The sequence below is a fragment of the Cyanistes caeruleus genome, chromosome 7 (genome assembly GCF_971803275.1).
Source record: "Cyanistes caeruleus chromosome 7, bCyaCae1.hap1.1, whole genome shotgun sequence".
In the NCBI taxonomy this organism is placed as follows: Eukaryota; Metazoa; Chordata; class Aves; order Passeriformes; family Paridae; genus Cyanistes; species Cyanistes caeruleus.
This window is the reverse complement of record NC_141707.1, coordinates 24,504,077-24,522,455: the sequence shown is the minus strand read 5'-3', so window position 1 is coordinate 24,522,455 and position 18,379 is coordinate 24,504,077. Positions and strand designations below refer to the sequence as shown.

Sequence of the window (18,379 nt, the reverse complement as noted above, 5' to 3'; positions counted from 1 at the left end):
TGATGTAATGACACTCCTTTAACCAACAGGTGCAGCAAGACAGGAAAGCATTCTTTCAAGCTATTAGGATTTTTTTTTCACTTAATTTTTGTTGTGCCTTGTCAATGCAGTGGATAAAATTAATTGTCTGAAAACATATTATTGGTTCATGTGCAACTTTCACTAGATTTAGCTAGTCTGGCTCTCATTATCTATAATTTTTTACTGTCATCCTACTCTGGCACATCAAATACCCTTTGGGAAATACTGTACTGCTTTGAGTGCAGTATCTCCTAAATGGAGATAACATCAATGGTCACTCAGTGAAGACAAATACCAGTAGACAATTTGGAAGAGTTTGTTTCAATTATTAGGTAGTTCAATTACAAGATGATTTGTAGTAAAATCTAGAAAGACCTTTTAGAGGTTCTACAAGCCAGTCCCACAGAATTGTAATCCAGTTCCCACTGAATTAAACTATATTAATCCTCTTGAGAAATAATTATTTTTAGATCTAAGATATTTTTTCTTAAGCTTTCCCGAGGAAATATTATGTAAGGAATCAAGAGAATCATTCAGAAAATTAGTTTTATTAATCAGACTAAAAAGATGTCTGCTCAAACTTTGCTAAATAGAAACAGCTGGATTACCTTTGCAAGAACTGCTTCTTTTGTCAGTAAGTATTTCTTCTGTGTCATGATCCATTTCTTCAAAGTCCATCTCTGTGGTTTTCTCTGTTACAGATGGGTAATCAGCTATCCCAGAGAACAGGGGCTTTTGCTCATCTTCAATGGAGGACACAAAAGATGATGACCCACTTTTTTTCTCCTCAAAATGTTTCTTAATAGATTGATAGTATCTGGTGCTGTCTCCTGAGGGTTCAGGATCACTCTGATCATTCTCTTTGAAGTAATCTATGAAAGAGAAATAATTGTATACAAAAATAAGCAATTCTTGAAAGTTTATTGTAGTTTATTATGGTCTGAGGATGGACATGATTCTTATATCAAGTAGGAAAAAAATACTTTAAAGCCTTTTTTTTGATTTTTTTTTATCAGAGGAGTTATATATTTCTTTTGTAACCCTGGAAGACATTTGTATGTATGTAATAAGGATTCTTAGTCCATAAACTATAACTCATTTTGCAAAACTTTTTTGTATCAAAACAACAAAGGCTTTATTCAACACAACCCTTCTGTGTACTCTTTTTTTTTCAGTGAGGATGAAATCTGAGGAAGTCTTATATTACAAAGTTTACAAAATATGAAATCTTGCCTTCCAGATTCTCTCACTATTGGGCATTTATCATGGTCTTGACAGGCTAACAGTCATGTATGTTTGACTTGGTATCAGAAATACTTATTTAAGTTTTCTCACATGAGAGCATATTTGTTGATTATTCTTTTCCCATAAGAGGCATTTGTATTAATCAACCACTCATACCCAGAATTTCTGGGTCCACCTAACCAGGGAGCATATTTGTTGATATTTATTATGAGATTGATACAGTAGAGAGAAACAAAAGGAGGGAGTTCCTAGTCTGATTTATGGGATCACCTCAAAACAACTTTGCAAGTAGCTCAAATTCATTAGCCTTTAGAACTGCAATTCTCTGAACATCCAATCTTTTGAATAATAAAAGTAAACAACATTCTGTGATATCTATGGTAGCAGTGTATAAGTCAAGTTGAGAATGAATCTTTCATTATTCATATTCAAGGTCTGTAGTGAGCAGCAGCAGATTTAGTCCTCTTAAGAAATGACAAGTAAGCCTAGATTTAAAGCAGATATCTTTAAAAACATATTGTAAAAATGAAATAGGATTTAAACCCTACAATGACTATTTATTAATACAAGAAGGTTTAATCTCTTTTCAGCATAAACCTGAAGCTAACTTCCAACTCAATATTTGGTTTTACCTATTTTTAACTGAAATGTCAAGATAATTTCAGTTCTGCTATTTATTTAAAACACATTTTAGCAGGGTAGTCTCAACATCATATAAATACTGTAACTAGTTTGCATTAACTTCCTAGGGAGACAGCATGATTTCCCATCTGCTTTGTGCTAATTACTAATCAACATAGTTCTGGAATGTCTGTAGTCTTTATAGCCTACAGCAGTGGCTAATCCAACATTCTGTATATTCCCTAGGTTTCTTCTCTCTTTTCTGATCACAATAAGGAAATGAAACTGTGGCTTCTTCTAATTGTCTTTGTCTGCACATAAAAAGAATGCAATATCTGTAAAGAATGCCCTTCAAGAGTCCAGAAATCTGTGAGCAGTGAGGGCAGGTAATGGTGAAGAAAATAAACCAAATAAAAGAGCAAAATAAACCAAATAGCCAAGTAGGTGTCCTGTACCTGTACCCTTTAGAGTCTCCAAGGGCAATTAACACAACCCCAAACTGAGGTGACATTAATGGGCTTTTGTTAAGCAGGACTGCTGTCTCTAAGTGATACTGGTGATGCACAGTCGCTGCAAAATTGTCAAAACAACTGCAAATGGACTGGCAGTGTAAAGCTCTTGGGAGATGCTCAGGCTCAAGACACAAGTGCCATGTTCTTGGCAATTCCATCTCCAAAGCAAAAAAAAACCAAAAGAAAGCTTCATAAGAAAATTTTATTATAGATGTCTCACATGGCATTTCTTGTGGGAATATATTGAAAACATAGTCACGCTACAGTAAATTGTCTTAATTACTTAGTGTTTGACTGATTTCAACCTGTGAAAAAGACCTTCTAATGAAAGCTTGAAATTACCAATTTTTAGGGTAATTTTATATGTTCATGGGATTTTGTGCACTAACGGCAGCTGTAATGAGCACCCTGTGGAATACAAATCAAGCAGTGGAATAATTTTAAGAAGGGGTCATTGAGACTCTAGTGAAAAAAATTGTTTAGCAGCTGAACTATAGCAGACTGTCTTATCTTTCATATTAATAAAATACTAAAATATTTAGAAACAGGAATCCAGATTCTGCTAACAATTACTCTGCTGTAAAAGCAGGGTAATTTGGTTGATATCCTTGCATCTAGTCTCCATCTATATCAGAACAACAGAACACATTATTTTCCAAACATTGTCCAAGTATTATGAACTCACTGGCATGAGAAGGAAGGCAGAGTTCTGTTGAATGTAGGCTTGTGCCTATTGAAATCAAGGAGGATTTGTTCATCAGCTGATCTATTTAAAAACTGACATCTTTGGCTTTACTGCCATTGCTTTGTTTTCTAGGCATTTGGCTATACTCAGAAAGTCAAAAGTTGCTTTCCTTTTAAAAGGCTCCTATTTAATGCTAAAGAATCTTTTTTTCTGGAGGATAATCTTGTCATACTTTGCACCTAGAGTATGAATTAAAATAGAAATGGCTCCATTTTATTGACTCTTCAGGACCTCATAATGTTGCAAGCTCTGTACCTCTGCTCAACACCTTAGCAGTACCTCTGCAGCTCAGTGGAAAATAAGTTACAGATAATAGGTAGGACTTTTTTCAGAATGTGAATTTCTCCAATTTCTCCTTCCTTTTGTAATGAAATTCAGTCATTGGTTTGGAATGGATTTTCCAGAAGTTAAGACTTTTCTATCTGTGTATGTATGGATACATTCACTTTCTGCCACACAGGAAAGTGTTTTAAAAGTTTTATTTATCCCTTTCTGTTCTTCTTGTAAACGTAATCATTAAACCCCACCTTCCTCTTCTCCCCCCACACCAGTTCTAGTGTTTTCTCTTTCCTTTTCCAGTACGAGAAGTTTCATTTTCTGATTCTGAAACAGCTAGAAACTGTTTTAGAGACGATGATTATTTTCATAACTTCCTGCATTACTAAAATGTACAAACATCATTTACACTCTTTATGGGAATGTTTAAGCCTGTTATGTGTTTTGGATGCCTGCCAAGTCTACAGGTAATCTCCTTCAACATTTGCTGTCTAGAAACTCCAGAATCTTCAAAGCAATTATCAGAAGGTTTGTATCCTGTTTTTTATGCATCCAAGGGCAAAGGAAGGGAAGAAATGTGGTTGTCACAAGTCTGGGTCATAGAACTATGACAGTGACTCACAGAAATGCTAGCATTAAAATCCTACTTCATGGGATGGTTACCAGTGGTCAGGTTTCTTTTGGTGATATGATCTGCAGTATTGAAATTTTGCATTACTCAAGTAGTTTCTGTTGTTTCAGAAAGTACTGTAACTTACCCTGAATCCACTTAAATGAAACTAAGACATTTATGAACCTTGAATTTTAGTGCTTAAGCTCTTCTCTCAGAATCAACATGGCCTTGGAGTTCTGACATGTTGTGACATTTGGATTTTTGTCAAAGCCAGCCTTAACTCATGTTCTGACAAGGAGTAAGTTGCAGGAGAGGTCATCTCTTCTAGAAGACAACCACTTGAACAAAGCATTCTACCACTTTTCAAATTGCAACAGAAATTTGTCTGTTCAATTGGTTCTGATCCTCTTAGGTCATGACTGGTGATCAGGTAAACTGAGAACTGTTCATAAACATTTTTGAGTGCCTGTTGAAAGCATAGCTTGCTCCAACATCTACATATGAATAATGCATCCCTGAGAACAAAATAATAAGGGAAAAAAAGAAAAAAAAATAAGTAAAAACGTAAGTCCTTATAAATAACAGTTTTAAGTAGCAAGAATGCAGAAACTTCTACCACTAGAAGAGTTTCTTGCTCCTTGGTGAAGCATCATTGGTGATTATAGCATGGTTCAAATTTACAAAATGTCTAATTACCTACGTTTTGGACAGGTCATAATGAAAACTGTATGGAAAAAGTACAAATTTAGTGTACAAGAAAAAAGACAAATAGTTTGAAAGCTTTGCACAGGGTCTATTGGATAAACTGAGAAACTCAGATCTAAATATTTTCCAAATTATCCATCTGGAAAAATATAAATTAATATGGTCAAGAAAAGTCATTGGTCCTAAAGCTCTGAAAACAAACGGAACTGTTAAAATCTTCAGTGCACTTTATTTAGCAAGGGTCCCCTTTACAGGAAAACCATTTGTATATCACACATTATGTACTTTGTACAATGAAACAATAAACATAAAGGTCATCTTTCACACACTCTTAATTTTCTTTTGTAATCCAAATAATCACATACTACTCTGATGGATAGTTGCACTGCAATTCACTTTTAAAAGTGGAAAGGTATGTTTGCAACTTTTTACTTATAATCAGAGCTAGAGGTAAAGCACACAGTGCCTATTCAGTGATACAGATATTTCTTCAAATTTGAGAACCACAGGATTATACAGTTTAGAAATTTAAGAAAGCAATGAACCCTGAAGCCATCACATATTTATTAAAAATTTAATTTATTAAGAGCACCAGATTTTTGTGATAAGATTAGAATTCGCTACTTGACTACAATTTCTCCTTCTGTGAACATCATATTATAGTTATGCCCTTGTACAGCATAATATCCAGCAGAACTAAAGTGAAACAAAGAACAACTGGGAATAGGTAGTTTCTATCAGAGATTTTTTTCCTTAAAAATAATATTTTGAAACACATGCAGTTATGTCAAAGCTTGGCCATTTTCATAACATGTCAGAAACAAGAAGTCTTAAAGTTGCACATACATTTCCTGAGACAACCAGTAGAAAGAATTTGTCTGAAGTTCCACCAGGCACTTGAATTTGTATATCTAGAAGTCCTGCTTCAGCACCTTCCATTACATGTTTGTAGACCTAACAGACCTCAACATCTGAAACAATGCCAAAGACTTACTGTGGCTCCTGAAACCTGAGCCGTGGAAGTTCTTGCATTATTAAGCACATGTTGGTTTTCCTCCTTCCTCAATTCTACTCATTATGTTTCTCTTCAAATATCCCACCTATCTTTAGGACCCCCTACTTAAAAATGTACTGTCAGATGTGTGTGTGGTGTTTGACTAATACCAAGTAAAAATGTTGTCTGTCTAGTAACTATGCAGGAAGATCTCTAATCCTAAGAAAAGTAGGTTGCTGGAAGTATTTTAGGAAAGCCAAAATATCTTCTCTTTCAATAGTAAAAAGTTTTAAGTTTTTTTCTGTGATTTTTTTAAATGATGGAAGATTTGTTTAATTTCAATTTTATTCATAATTTTGGAGGTTCTAAGTCTACTATGAGTAGATATGATAGATAACACTAGATATAAATATAGATATAAACCAATGAGATTCCATTGTTATAGAATTTCTGACAATTTTGCTGAAAAGTTCCAGTAGATTCAACAGTGATGGAGGAGATGAACTGTACTGCAGAGTTTGAATAACTGTTCTATATCAGTGCATCTTGTGAGAGTTTGGTAAGTTAATGTGTCCTTTGCTGTGTGTATTTTAGCTATGAAAGTTTGGGTGATTTTGGAAATAGGGAATAGCAGAAGATATGGAAACCTCCCACCATCATGATGGACTGAAGTCCTTATGGTTTTTTCCATACGGATCCATGTCCCCATTTTTAAAAGGGCTTGGAAATGAGCTAGTTTTTGAATAATTGATTTTGAGATACATTTAAAAAGCCAAGAATTTAAAAGTGTAAGGGAATATGAACTCCTTCATTTATTCTTTTGTGCCATTTTCAGTACAATGAGATGCTAGGGATGAACTGATAGCCATTTATCTCAATTTTCTTTGTTTTGTCTGTTTTTGTGTCAGCTTTAATGCTAATCAGATAATGATGGAAGGACAATTCTTAGTTTATATTTAATGGACTAATGCTATACTTAAAAACAACCAGAAACAAAGAATTATAGCAATGCACCTCAATGGATTCAGGGCATAGATCAAAACACTTCTCTTATCAAATTTAGAAATCTCTTCTCTTTTACAAGGAATTCAGCTTCCACCATAGTACTATTATTACTATTTTTTTTTTCCAGAGGATACCTGTGAATATGTGTGACTGCACACAGCATTTCAATCAGATTTGGCCTTTGGGGGCCACCTCTTTGGAGGTACCTCCTGGAAACACAGCTTTTCTGTGCAAGCTCCCAGAGGTGGCTCCTAGGCACGGTGGCAACAGCAGTAACACTAATAGGAGCAGATGGAACACTGCACTGGTGGGGTCTCTGATTACCAGGTACTTTTTTGCTGGGGTTTCCTGATTAAGGTAAGATTTTTGGGGACATGAGGTCTTGTTTCCAGCCATATGTTGCCTGCCAACACATTAGTTGTTTCCTGGGCATTTAATCACCTAACACTCTGGTGGAATATTAGAAACTCTTTTCTAATTAAGCCCAAGCCAACTTCATCAGCAAAATACTAGCAGTTTAACAGTTAGGTAAGAGCTTCAATTTTTCCTCCACATTCTTACCTGAGTTTCCTTCTGGCGCCATGGCACAGTGCTTGGCTGAGCATCTATTCATAAAGTAAGCATTTAGATAAGTAAGCTGGGGGAGGGGACAAGAATGGAAAAGAACAGGACAGGGGGTGTTTCCCCAGTCTCTTAGTACAGCTCCAATTTATAATTTCAGGCAGGAGAATCAGTTCCTGAAACATTTCCTTGTCTTCTACATCTAAATCAAGAGCCATGGCCTCTAGATACTTTGTGTAATAAAGCTGTGATAATATGGCTTGGCTTCGTAGCCTGAAAGAGGGCTACACACAATGCACACTTAAGGAAGTTACATTAATCAAAATGCAGTTAGATGTTTATTAAAACCCTGGCTTTTGTGCTTACTTTGAGATTTGACCAGTAGACATATTTTGAAAAGTCTGATCAGGAAACATAACTTTTCAACTTAAAATTAAGCAATATATCAGTTTACTAGTTAATAATATTTTAAGAAGAAAGCACTGCAAAATGTATTTTATATTCCCCTTGACTGTTACAGTCTGTGTTGATGTGGGCAAGTGCAAGCCAAGGGTAACAAGAGTCTGTGAAAACTTTGTTTAGTGACCACTGAAAATCCCATCCATGGAGCTAAATTTTTCTTGTTGTAAGTTTCCTGGGACAGCTGTCACTAGAAAAGTCCCAAGAAGGTTAAGATTTTAGAGCCAATATTAACAAAAAGTTTAAAAAGTTGCTAGCAAAAGTGATAATGCTTGAACTCCAGAACAGTCTTTTCAAAGCCCCAAGGTTTCAGACTTTCAGTGAAACTCTTTACACTGTGCATTTTTCACTCATATATTGGATTTTATATTGATGTAAACAACTCTAGAAATGCCCTATTCAGCACAGGATAATAGAACTGCAATCAGAACTAGCAGAGCAAAATAAAGTTCTTGCCTAAATGTATTTTCCTAGAAATTAGCTAACTCGCACAGAACTGTCAGAAGTAAATGAGAAATGTGCAAGAAAGAATTGTATTCTGCACTGCTAAAAATGACAACTGAGTATAGATGGAGCAGCTCATTGTCTCAAAATTTTCAGCAGGACACTAACTAGCCAACCTAGCTGAGAGCTTTGTTTGGAACTGCCAGGCAGGAATGCTGCTAATTTTAAGCAGTCTCAGAGAGTTTCTTGGCTGACTGTCAAGCATCTATGGCAACTGGCTAAGTTTGCACCTGCACCTGTGCAAGAAGTACCATCCGTTATTCAGAAAGACATGCAGTGAGTTTCTTTATGGTGGGAGCAAGTATAGGCTGCTATGTAATGTGTGCATTAATTTTTGCAGGGGATGTCTTCTGATGCTGCAACTGATTCTAGAAGCCAGGGAACAAGCTGATCCCTCAAATAGTCTTATAGCCTCTAAAATCAAACTATGACAGAGTCCTTATTAGCCTAACTAGCTAAGATCAGTTTTTGTTGACACAGGACAGAAATGGTGGAATAATGTATATGTGGAGTGAAAAAGTCTTGTGTGGAATTGAGAACCAGGGATACTAACTGCAGATGCATAAAAGAGAGCTGTGTTGATTTTGTTTAACCCCTGATATAACTCGTGCAGGAAGAGTTACCATGGCAACAAGGTCCAAATCAGGCTAGCATGAACTAAAGGCTGAGATAACACAATCCCATTTTTAGCACTCCAAAACAGAGGAAACATGATGATCACACTAAAGATGGAAAAAGGAAAATTTCAAGCTGCATAATATGCTAGTAGGTCAACAGCTGAAAGTAAAGAATGCCAGCCAGAAGAGCATTTACTAAGCATGCCTGCAATAATTTCAAAATGAAATATCAAAATATAACAGTGAGAATTCTGGGAGTCTCTATCTTGTTCAAACTGTAGTTCTGAAATCAAAATATGATTTTCAATTTTCATACAACACATATTTTTTCTTTTGGCATAGTGTGGCCAGAAATGCATTTTCCAGCTGTTTGTTCAGAAACTCTGTCTTTCCTTCTCCAGTTCTGAAAAACTCTGCAGGATCATGCCTAAATATTTGTCATTATAGGCTGACTGTGCTAGATCAAAATAAGATGCCACTCCCTGCTACATACAAAGGGTTGAAATCAATAGAACATTTCTTTACAAACCAGCAGTACCTCTAGTACTCTACAACCTCACAGAGGATGTGGGAAGGGCCACAGAAAAGTAACACTGACGATCTATGACTATGAGGTGTCTGCTGTGGCCATGGGAACATGTAGAAAATCTGAAAAGAGACCAAAGAGGGGCAGTAAGCCACTGGGCCAAAGGTGAACTCACTACTTGGCAAAGGACTCCTACTTGTTTTATCTTCTCCTCAGATGGACTTCCAATCTGCCTCACTTCTGCTAACCCAGATATTACCAGGTGCTGTACTATCATTGTCAGGACTAAGGAGCTTGCGAGTCTTCCCTCTTCTTCCCCAGTGGTGAGAGCAGCTTTTTCAGAGATAAAAATGAGGGAAATCATATTCTTTCAAAAGTAATGCAAGTAAATGTTTCAAAGAGGATGTTCAGTGTAACTGACTAGCCAAGAACCATAAAAGCCTAGGGATCTTGGAACCTCACTGACAACCTGAGTAGCCTATTTGTAATTCTACAGCAGGCACAACATAAAAGATCACTTCCATCTTGTCTAGGTAGCAGCATATGTTTTCTCATAAGAAATGTGAAGGTTAGTCAGGCAAAGTATCTCTGTCAACAGATTCTTTGTGAAGAGCAGATTGAATATTTCATGGGGACATTTTCCTGACAGATTTGTTGTCACTCTTGGCTTCCTGCCCTAAAGATGCTTCTTTGATCACACAGGAATGTCATTGTTCTGAATAGCCACACTCTGGATTAGAGTCTCCTTGTTGAACATTATACCTGCTATGGGTATTTAAACTGTTCTCATTTATTATCAGCTACTCTGCTACTCTATAAATTGGTATTACGCTGCATTTAGGACTGAGGCTTAACTGTGGGGTGTGAAAGAGAAGCATAACAGAAACAGCCATTTGTCAGACAAAGCATTCAACCATAAAAGTGTAACGGTATTCAAGGAATTGTGGTTTTCCTGCATGAAAATCCTGTGAGTATCAGCTTAGCTGTCTTCATGACTGTTGCTGTCTGACCAGAGCTGCTGTCTACAGTTCCTGGTATTTCGCAGTACTGAATAGTGGTGAAAAAGTTGAATGTTTCACTGAATTTTCCTCCATTTAGTTTACTCCCCAAAGCCACTAATGCGAATGTAAGCACATAAAATACTACCTAAACTTTTGCTAGAACAACCTTCTACACATTATCATTTGGATCAAAATCAGACAATGGTCAATCTACAATGTCCTGAAATATTTTAAATTTAAAATTTTTAAATATTTCAATTCTAGGGAGAAACAATACCTAGCATCAAGTTCAACAAAGCACTTTGCTGAGGAGATAAAATAATCCACAGACTAGGTTTAAACACACAGTTTAAAACACGGTGTCTCAGAAAACAGATATTAAGAGATAATATACATATCTATATGCATGTCTCAAAGGCAGTAAGGTAGCTTAGTGTTAGAACAGCCCTTCACAGATAGATGTGAAGTCATGGAAGGGTGAAACGTATATCTTCTAGTTATACATAAGCATATGGGGGTTAATGCACGGAGTAGTTTTGCTGCCCAACTGGATTCTCAAGGGCTGATCCAGTAACAGCCAACATGGGACCCTAATGTACCCAGTGTTACCAAGTGAAATACCAATGAATAATGAGGTGGTGCTGTCTAATGTAAGAAATGAAGTTAATTACCTTTCTCTATTTCACTTTGGAAAGACAATTTCCGTCTTCGTAGTTTGCAGTTATCTCCATCCGTATCATTGGTAGTTTGTGATCTTATTACAAGGTCAGACTTGATTAATGAAATATGAAACAAAATGACAGATTAGTCCCATCTAAAGAGGGCAGATTTGCAATAGGTGATTGACCGTTAATCATGTTCAAGCTTTAAAAAAGGCAATATGAAAGTCAGTCTGCATCAACCTCTCCATCACCTGCTAATGAATGGAATTGCCCAAGGCTAACATTAAAAAAGTTTATGCAAATTGAGCAAAACCAACACTGTCATCACCTAATGGTGAAATAAAATTATCCTGATAATAAGTTTACATTGAAATTTATGTGTTCATATGTTATCGGCTTCCCTGAACTTGCACAGATCTGGTTTATGTAACATTAGAGAAATTAAAGGAAAAAACTAAATAACCTCTGTCAGAGAATGTAAACTATTTCAAGTGGTAATTGATTGCAATTATATTTATATTTAACTGATGATAATGATTATAAAGGTTACAGTTTGCCATGATTATAAAGGTTATATTTTACAATAAATATAAGCCTGACAAGCATCAGGCACTTTACCTCTCATTATTTTATCTTCCTAGACCCTCCCTTCCTCTTTATCATATTTAGATCATTCAGATACTTATTTCTGTACCAGAACACAATGTTGTTTTTTTCTATCCATTTTAAGAAGATTGCAGTGATTTTTTTTCCCAGTAGGTAAAAGATGCATTTAACTCTTATTTTTTCTACTTTAAGAAATTAACAAATGTAACACCAGATTTGCTCTTTGTGCACATACCCATGGCATTGGCTTCAGCCTACTTCCCTTCCCTGTGCTAGTGAGGTTCCCCATACCCCACAAGTAAAGCAGATTTGCATGTGGGCAAAGGGCAGAGGGGAGCTGGGAAGTGTTTACATCTTTCTCTATTCCCTTCACTGTAAACTTGGCAAGTAATGTGCTTCAGTGGTGGCCCACTGGTAGAATAACTGCAGGAAGAAAAAGGTACTTTTACACAAATAAGAGGAGGAGGAGAAGTTGAGGCAGAAGCACCTGGTATTCTGACAACAAATTTAGATCTGAGTGATGTTTTGAAAATGAGAATGTGCTCAATGCTTCTTTTGGGGGATGATTTTCTGGATTACAATAGATGGTGGAAAGTAAGTGGAATTGCTAGAGAAACACTGTGATTTTGCAAGCTCAGAAGCATGGCTGAGCCTCTCCTGCCTTTCTTCTCCCTGATCTAAGGAAAAAATAATGATAGAACATGGATGACAATGTAATTGCAAGAAATAATTGCTCAGACTTAAATCATTAATGTGAAATTATCCTCAAGAAATTTTTCAAATATATGGACATTCAGTTTTAACTTAAATTTATCACTAGACTATACATTCATTGTGTTGTATTTTACATGTAATTAATAATTATGACCTTTTCAATACATGCAAAGGCATGACTGAAAAAAAATATAATTGGTCTTTCATTTTCAGAATGATATTTGATTAAAAAAGGGTCATAATAGAAAAAAGTGATGTTACTTTTTAGAAGTTGTATTTCTTATAATTTTTTAAGAAATAAAGATCCACACGTGATTAGCAAAGATGTCCCTATGATTTACAGCCCAAAACTTGGTGTTCTTTTTCTCCTTTTTTCTTAAAAGTCCTTTGAAGCCAAATTATGGTAGTTCCTTCTCACTGAACCTCTGTCTTTCTTTAAGGAAGCCAGAAAATGGCATTATCTCAGAAAGAATGAAATGTAAACCAGCCATCCTGTGGGCAGTGTAGTACCTGCCTGGTGGCCAGGCCTGGGGTACCTGCAATCTTCTGGGGAAGCCTTTAGCCTCAGCAGCATGAGCTAGGCAAGAGAATTTCACCACTCCTCCTTTGGTCAAATGTCCACTTTCTTTCCCAAGTCAGACTAACCCTGTCAGTCTGAAATAAGGAAACACTGGTAATATCTTGACTCTCCTGAAGATGTAATTTGTGTAAAAGGGGACTCTCAGGGCAATCACTGTGGGAAAAAGAGACCAAGAAATGCCTGCAAATCTGAAGACTGAGTGAAAGTAGAAAAGTCCCTTGTAAATTTTTAGTCCCCTAGGAGGTAGAGTGCATGCCAAGATAAGGGAATTAACAATTCATATTTGAAAGGCAATTACATATTTTCTATTGCTAGACACAGAATGAATCTGGATAATCTGATTTATCCTTATTTTTTGGATGTACAATTACATTTAGTGTCAAAAGTTCCCCTTGTGGTGACCTAGGCTACAGCCATCTAAAAAAACATATTTTCCATGGCTTTAACAAAATCCCCTTGGGTGAAGCCCTAATACTATTTAAATATAGAATCAAATCCTGTTAGATTAACATCATCTGAATAATTTCATTGGTTTCTGTGGAGTTTAACTGCCTTCAGTAAAAGCAATCAGGTGAGTATGTTTTTTTTAATGGAGGATTTTAGTATTTCATTTTGTTAACCTTAGTTTTTCAAATGTTATTTTCAATTTTTGTTACTGTGGACAGATTTGGCCCAATATTAAGAAAGGAAAATCACTTATTATATGTACCTTTGCAGTTTCATCTCTCAGATTGAAAGTTAGTTCCAGATTGGTGAGGAAGAGATCAGAAAATTCAGGGTACATATCCAAAACTTCTAGTAGATCTTCTCTCTGTATCTTATGTAAGTCACAGTAAGTTAAAGCTCTCACATCTGCATTTGACTTTCCTGGTTTTGCATAAAGATGTACCATCTCTCCAAAAATATCATTTTTCCCTGCAGAAAGAAAATTAAACAGAGATTATTATCTTAAACATGAGTAAGTCATTAAATTGAATAATGTATTTCTTCATCATAATGGCATAGAATACTTGGTTTTACGTAAAGTGATACAGTCATATTACCATTGCACATTACACCATATTACCATAAAGAAAAAACCAGTATTATTAAGTATTAAAAGTGGAATTATTAAGATCAATGAAAACACATAGGCATATAACTGGACTAAGTGAAAGTTTCATCACAATTTTTCTTCAGTTTCATCAAAAGAACATGACTTGAACAGGTTCCTTTGTCCTTTCTTCTAAAAGCATTATTTGGTGATTATAATCATATTGTTATGATGACAAAGATGCAATTTCTATTGCTCAGTCCAGTACAGGACTTGTCTGGCCTATAATACCGTTTTGTTAAGAATTACATGAAGGAATTGACCATATTTAAAATATATTTTAGTAGAAAATTACTTAGTTTTTATATTTTTTGAAGGGCATGCAAAACTTCTAAGATGCAGTTCTTTTGAACAAGCTGTTGAAACATATCTGCCTCTGTTTTGATACCATTACAATTCTTCCAATTAATGTTGATACATTTGCAATAGGTGTTTGTTAATATTTCTATTTAATTGCTCATTTTTGCCAAACTGCACCTAAACTTCATCAATGCAAAGCTGCTACAGCCATAAACCACTGAAAATATGCTCTACACTAAGGGTTTCAAAAGAGTTACCTGCAAAATGGGGTCGGGGAGGAACTATGAAAACACTTGTGGAGAAGAATAGTGATCATAGAAAGGAAGACAGATATTTCTGAAAATCTTTAGAAGACATTTTGAATGCCAAGAGTAGATTGCTCCAGTTAGCAAACAGAGGAGTCTACATGTCTCACTGTTCAAGAACAGGGTGGCCTTGACTTTTGATCTTGCAGCATAACAGAACTGGAATAATTGAATATCTGCTTGCCTCAACTTGCAGCTTAACTTTTACCTAGGGATTAATGAGACTAAAGATAAATCTTCAGAAATCCAAAGACTCTTGGTGGGGTCTTTGGTGCACATGAATTATTGCAGTAATGTAGATTTTTCTTATTATTTCTTTGCTTGATTTTAAAAAATATTTCCCAGGAACAACAATAAATATTTCTTTGGAAAATCTGACTCTTAATATGCCTTGTACTAATGCACTTACCAAGAATGGCTACAACAATGTCACTCTTAAGGATTTCAATGGAGCCTCTTGACACAAAATAAAGAGCAGTGAGAACATCTCCACAGTGCACTAAAGTGTCTCCAGGAGGTGCATGTGTTGTCTTAAATTTCATAGCCAAAGCTCGAAGACAGCCTTTACTGGCCCCCCGGAAAGCTTTGCAATTCTGAAGCAAATTTTGATTGAGGTGCAGACAAATGTCAGCTTGTAAGCATTCTGGAAATCCCTTCAGGACCTGGAAAGACAAGCATAAAGATTTCATGCGAATGCTATGAAAGTTCTTGATATGATTTGTGTTTTCTTTCTGGACAAAAAGAAAGAAGTGACCTACAAATAGACATGGCTCTAAGAGCTGTATGAGTATTAAAATTCAACAAATGCACAGTGTAATATATATTGCAAAGCTTTTACAATGTGAGTACTCATACAAATCCTAATCTATACAGTGGTTACAAAATATGCTGTTAAGATTTCTTTCATTGCAAGAAATGGTATCAGGGAACTTAAATGACTATACTGCAGTAAAATAACAAGACAGTGATAGGGGAAGTCTTGACTGAATTTCACTTATTTGGACTCATATATCTATTTCCTTTTTATCAATTGTCAAAGTACTACATTTATTATGAGAGGTTTTTGATGACATAACTGTGATATTTGTAAAATGAGAGATTTCTGAAGAAGATCAGATATTTTTCAGAGAAGGGGCATTTTATTAGGATTTTTATGTTAAATATATTCTGCTTGCAAGTGTAGGACTTAGATTTTTATCAGGAAAAGCAACATGATCTATTGAAACAAAATGTTGTGCAGATTTGCATAGACAGATGATTCGTTCAGCAAACCACAGGGCTATTTGCTGTGGTCTTTCCTCATCTTTTACTTAGAACAATCGGAGTTTGCCTGAAGTAGAATCATAGGATTCCTCTTGAGTACCATGGCAACATGTTAATTTTGTTTAGAAGGAAAGAAGAGAGTTATTTACAATGTGGTCATTATGTGTGAGCTTTTCTAAGTTCTCTAGGATAAAATACCTCTGATTCTTTTAAAATCTATAAACATTTCTGCTACTGACTTCATGGGAGTACCGTGAGTGACACCACGTGCTGACACATTATGACATGCCACCTTTCTTTGTTATATCCTGTTATCTGCTGTCAGTGATGTGATTGGGTCATATGCTTTCCCTAGGGACAGCTACAACTGTTGAATATTACTAAAGGCAAAATATGTACTGATGCTACAAGTCTTATGAATATGTGAACAGGATGTGTCTCTTTCTTACTAGATCAGTCTATTATTTCATCTTTGTTTATCTTCTGCACTGTTTTTCTATAAATATGAAAACATTTCTGCAAATAAAAGATATATCCAAAATGCATTCACTTGTTTCTATATTAATTTCTACTTCAGAACAAAAAAAAAATAAATCCTGTGCACTCATTCTCATTGCAGAATATATCCCATAACTCATATCCCTTGCTAGTGAAGATGAACGCATTTCTGGTATGAGGCTTCTGTCCACACGAGCCAGACTATGTTTTAAAAATGAGATATTAGAATCTCTAACAGAATTTAAATGTTTCTGTGATTGTTAATGGAAATCAATGCTGTGAAACAATGTTTTAACACACATACAGAGAACAATTTTTTGAGCCTTACGGCATTACCACATGAAATTCATACATCCTCAGAAAAAGCCAGCATTCAACAATAAGTAAAAGAAAATATGATAAATCAAAAGCTTCTGTGGTGTCACTATGTTTTCAGTATCTATCACACCACTAGAAATAGCTTGGTATCCAGTTATGCTTTTTAATATAATGTAATTACTTTGAAATAAAAAGGCTATAGGTTGGTAGGAACTTATTTACTGAGCAATACTGAAAAACTGAGAAACAAATTTGTTCACCAAATGGAATGAGGAGAAAAAATTGTGTTTATTTTGAAATTGTGCTCTAGTCATGTGAGTGTAAAAGCCTTATTTTGAATTAATTTGTTTGCTATGAATCTATCTGAATACAATTTAGAAGAGCTCCATTTTTTTATAAGACGTTAAATAGGAAATGTATTTTGAATTCAGAAGTACTTACAAGAAAACTGTATTTGAATTGTTAGGAAGTCATGAGCACTTGGAGTACACTTAGAATAAATTGATTTTTCACATCAGCTGTTTATCTGATTTTCAAAGGATTGTATTTTACCATTAAGCAAAACCCATGCAGACCATGTGTGTTATATTGGTTATATTTCTGAAGATACTTTGGATATTCCCTTATAGAAACAACTATTTTTATAATTAATAATTATCGTGAAACTGGTCTAAAATCATTGCATATCAGTTAATAGTTATTTAAATGGCAATAACATCTGAAGGATACCAGCCTCGTTTCAAGCATCTGTGACTAAAAAGTCCCTGCTCCATGGAGCTTACACTCTAAAGTAGTTTTAGACATCAGAGAGGAAAGACATCTACTCTTTAATATCACAGTTTTAAAATGCCTAAAAGGAAGACTAAGTAACAGTGGTTCCCAATAGAGATTACTCCATTCATACAAGCTTAGAAATTCAAGAAAGAAGCTGATTTGAAGATAAATTTGTTAAAACATTGGCAAAACCTACATTACCAAAAAGAGCTTACCATATTGAACACAATGTATGTAGTGAGGTGTTTAATCTAAACAGTAGCTGACACAATACAGAATTTGATGTTTCCAGACTTAAGTTTTATGCTGTGCAGTACAGACAACATTTTGCCAACCCGTACTCTCAAATATTTGTTACATTCATTCTCATATTCTGATTTTCATAACTGAAATTGTATTGAAAATTATATTATATGAGATAATCAACATCAAATTTGTACACACATTCTCTATACTAAATATCAGAGCATCATTCATGCAGTCTTCAAAAAAAATTGAAAATTATAAAACTAGAATTGTTATTTAATAACATTATTATCAATGAAAAATTCAAAACTAATAAAACATTTAAATACAGATTTGAGTTTCAATTGTTCCATTCTTTCCTAATATACTTTTATTGTTATACATGGTATCTCCTCAGTTGTGATTCCACGACACCCTGGTGAGAAAAATCTTGGATTCTCATGGTTAGAATCATGTTTGTAATCAGAACTCATGCATAATTCAAGAAATACACACAGATAATTTAAAAAAGATGTGTAACAAGGCAGAAAATCAGCTTTAGCCCTCCCCCCTTGAAATTGAAAAAGTAAAGGAAAATGAGTTTAGATGGTGTGACCACAGGATCCACTTGTCTGT

The 18,379-nt window shown here is 35.1% G+C and overlaps 1 protein-coding gene across 3 annotated transcripts in view; it reads right to left on the bottom strand.

Annotated features, from left to right (window-relative positions):
* KCNH7 (potassium voltage-gated channel subfamily H member 7) overlaps window positions 1-18,379 on the bottom strand; it is a 203,038-nt gene that overhangs the window by 8,739 nt on the left and 175,920 nt on the right. For all 3 annotated transcript variants that reach the window (XM_023931109.2, XM_023931107.2, XM_023931108.2), the window contains 4 exons: window positions 15,075-15,327; window positions 13,677-13,882; window positions 11,077-11,176; window positions 630-893 (listed from right to left, as the gene is read on the bottom strand). In XM_023931109.2, coding sequence (XP_023786877.2) covers window positions 630-893; window positions 11,077-11,176; window positions 13,677-13,882; window positions 15,075-15,327 — 823 coding nt within the window. The remainder of the gene's footprint in view (window positions 1-629; window positions 894-11,076; window positions 11,177-13,676; window positions 13,883-15,074; window positions 15,328-18,379) is intronic.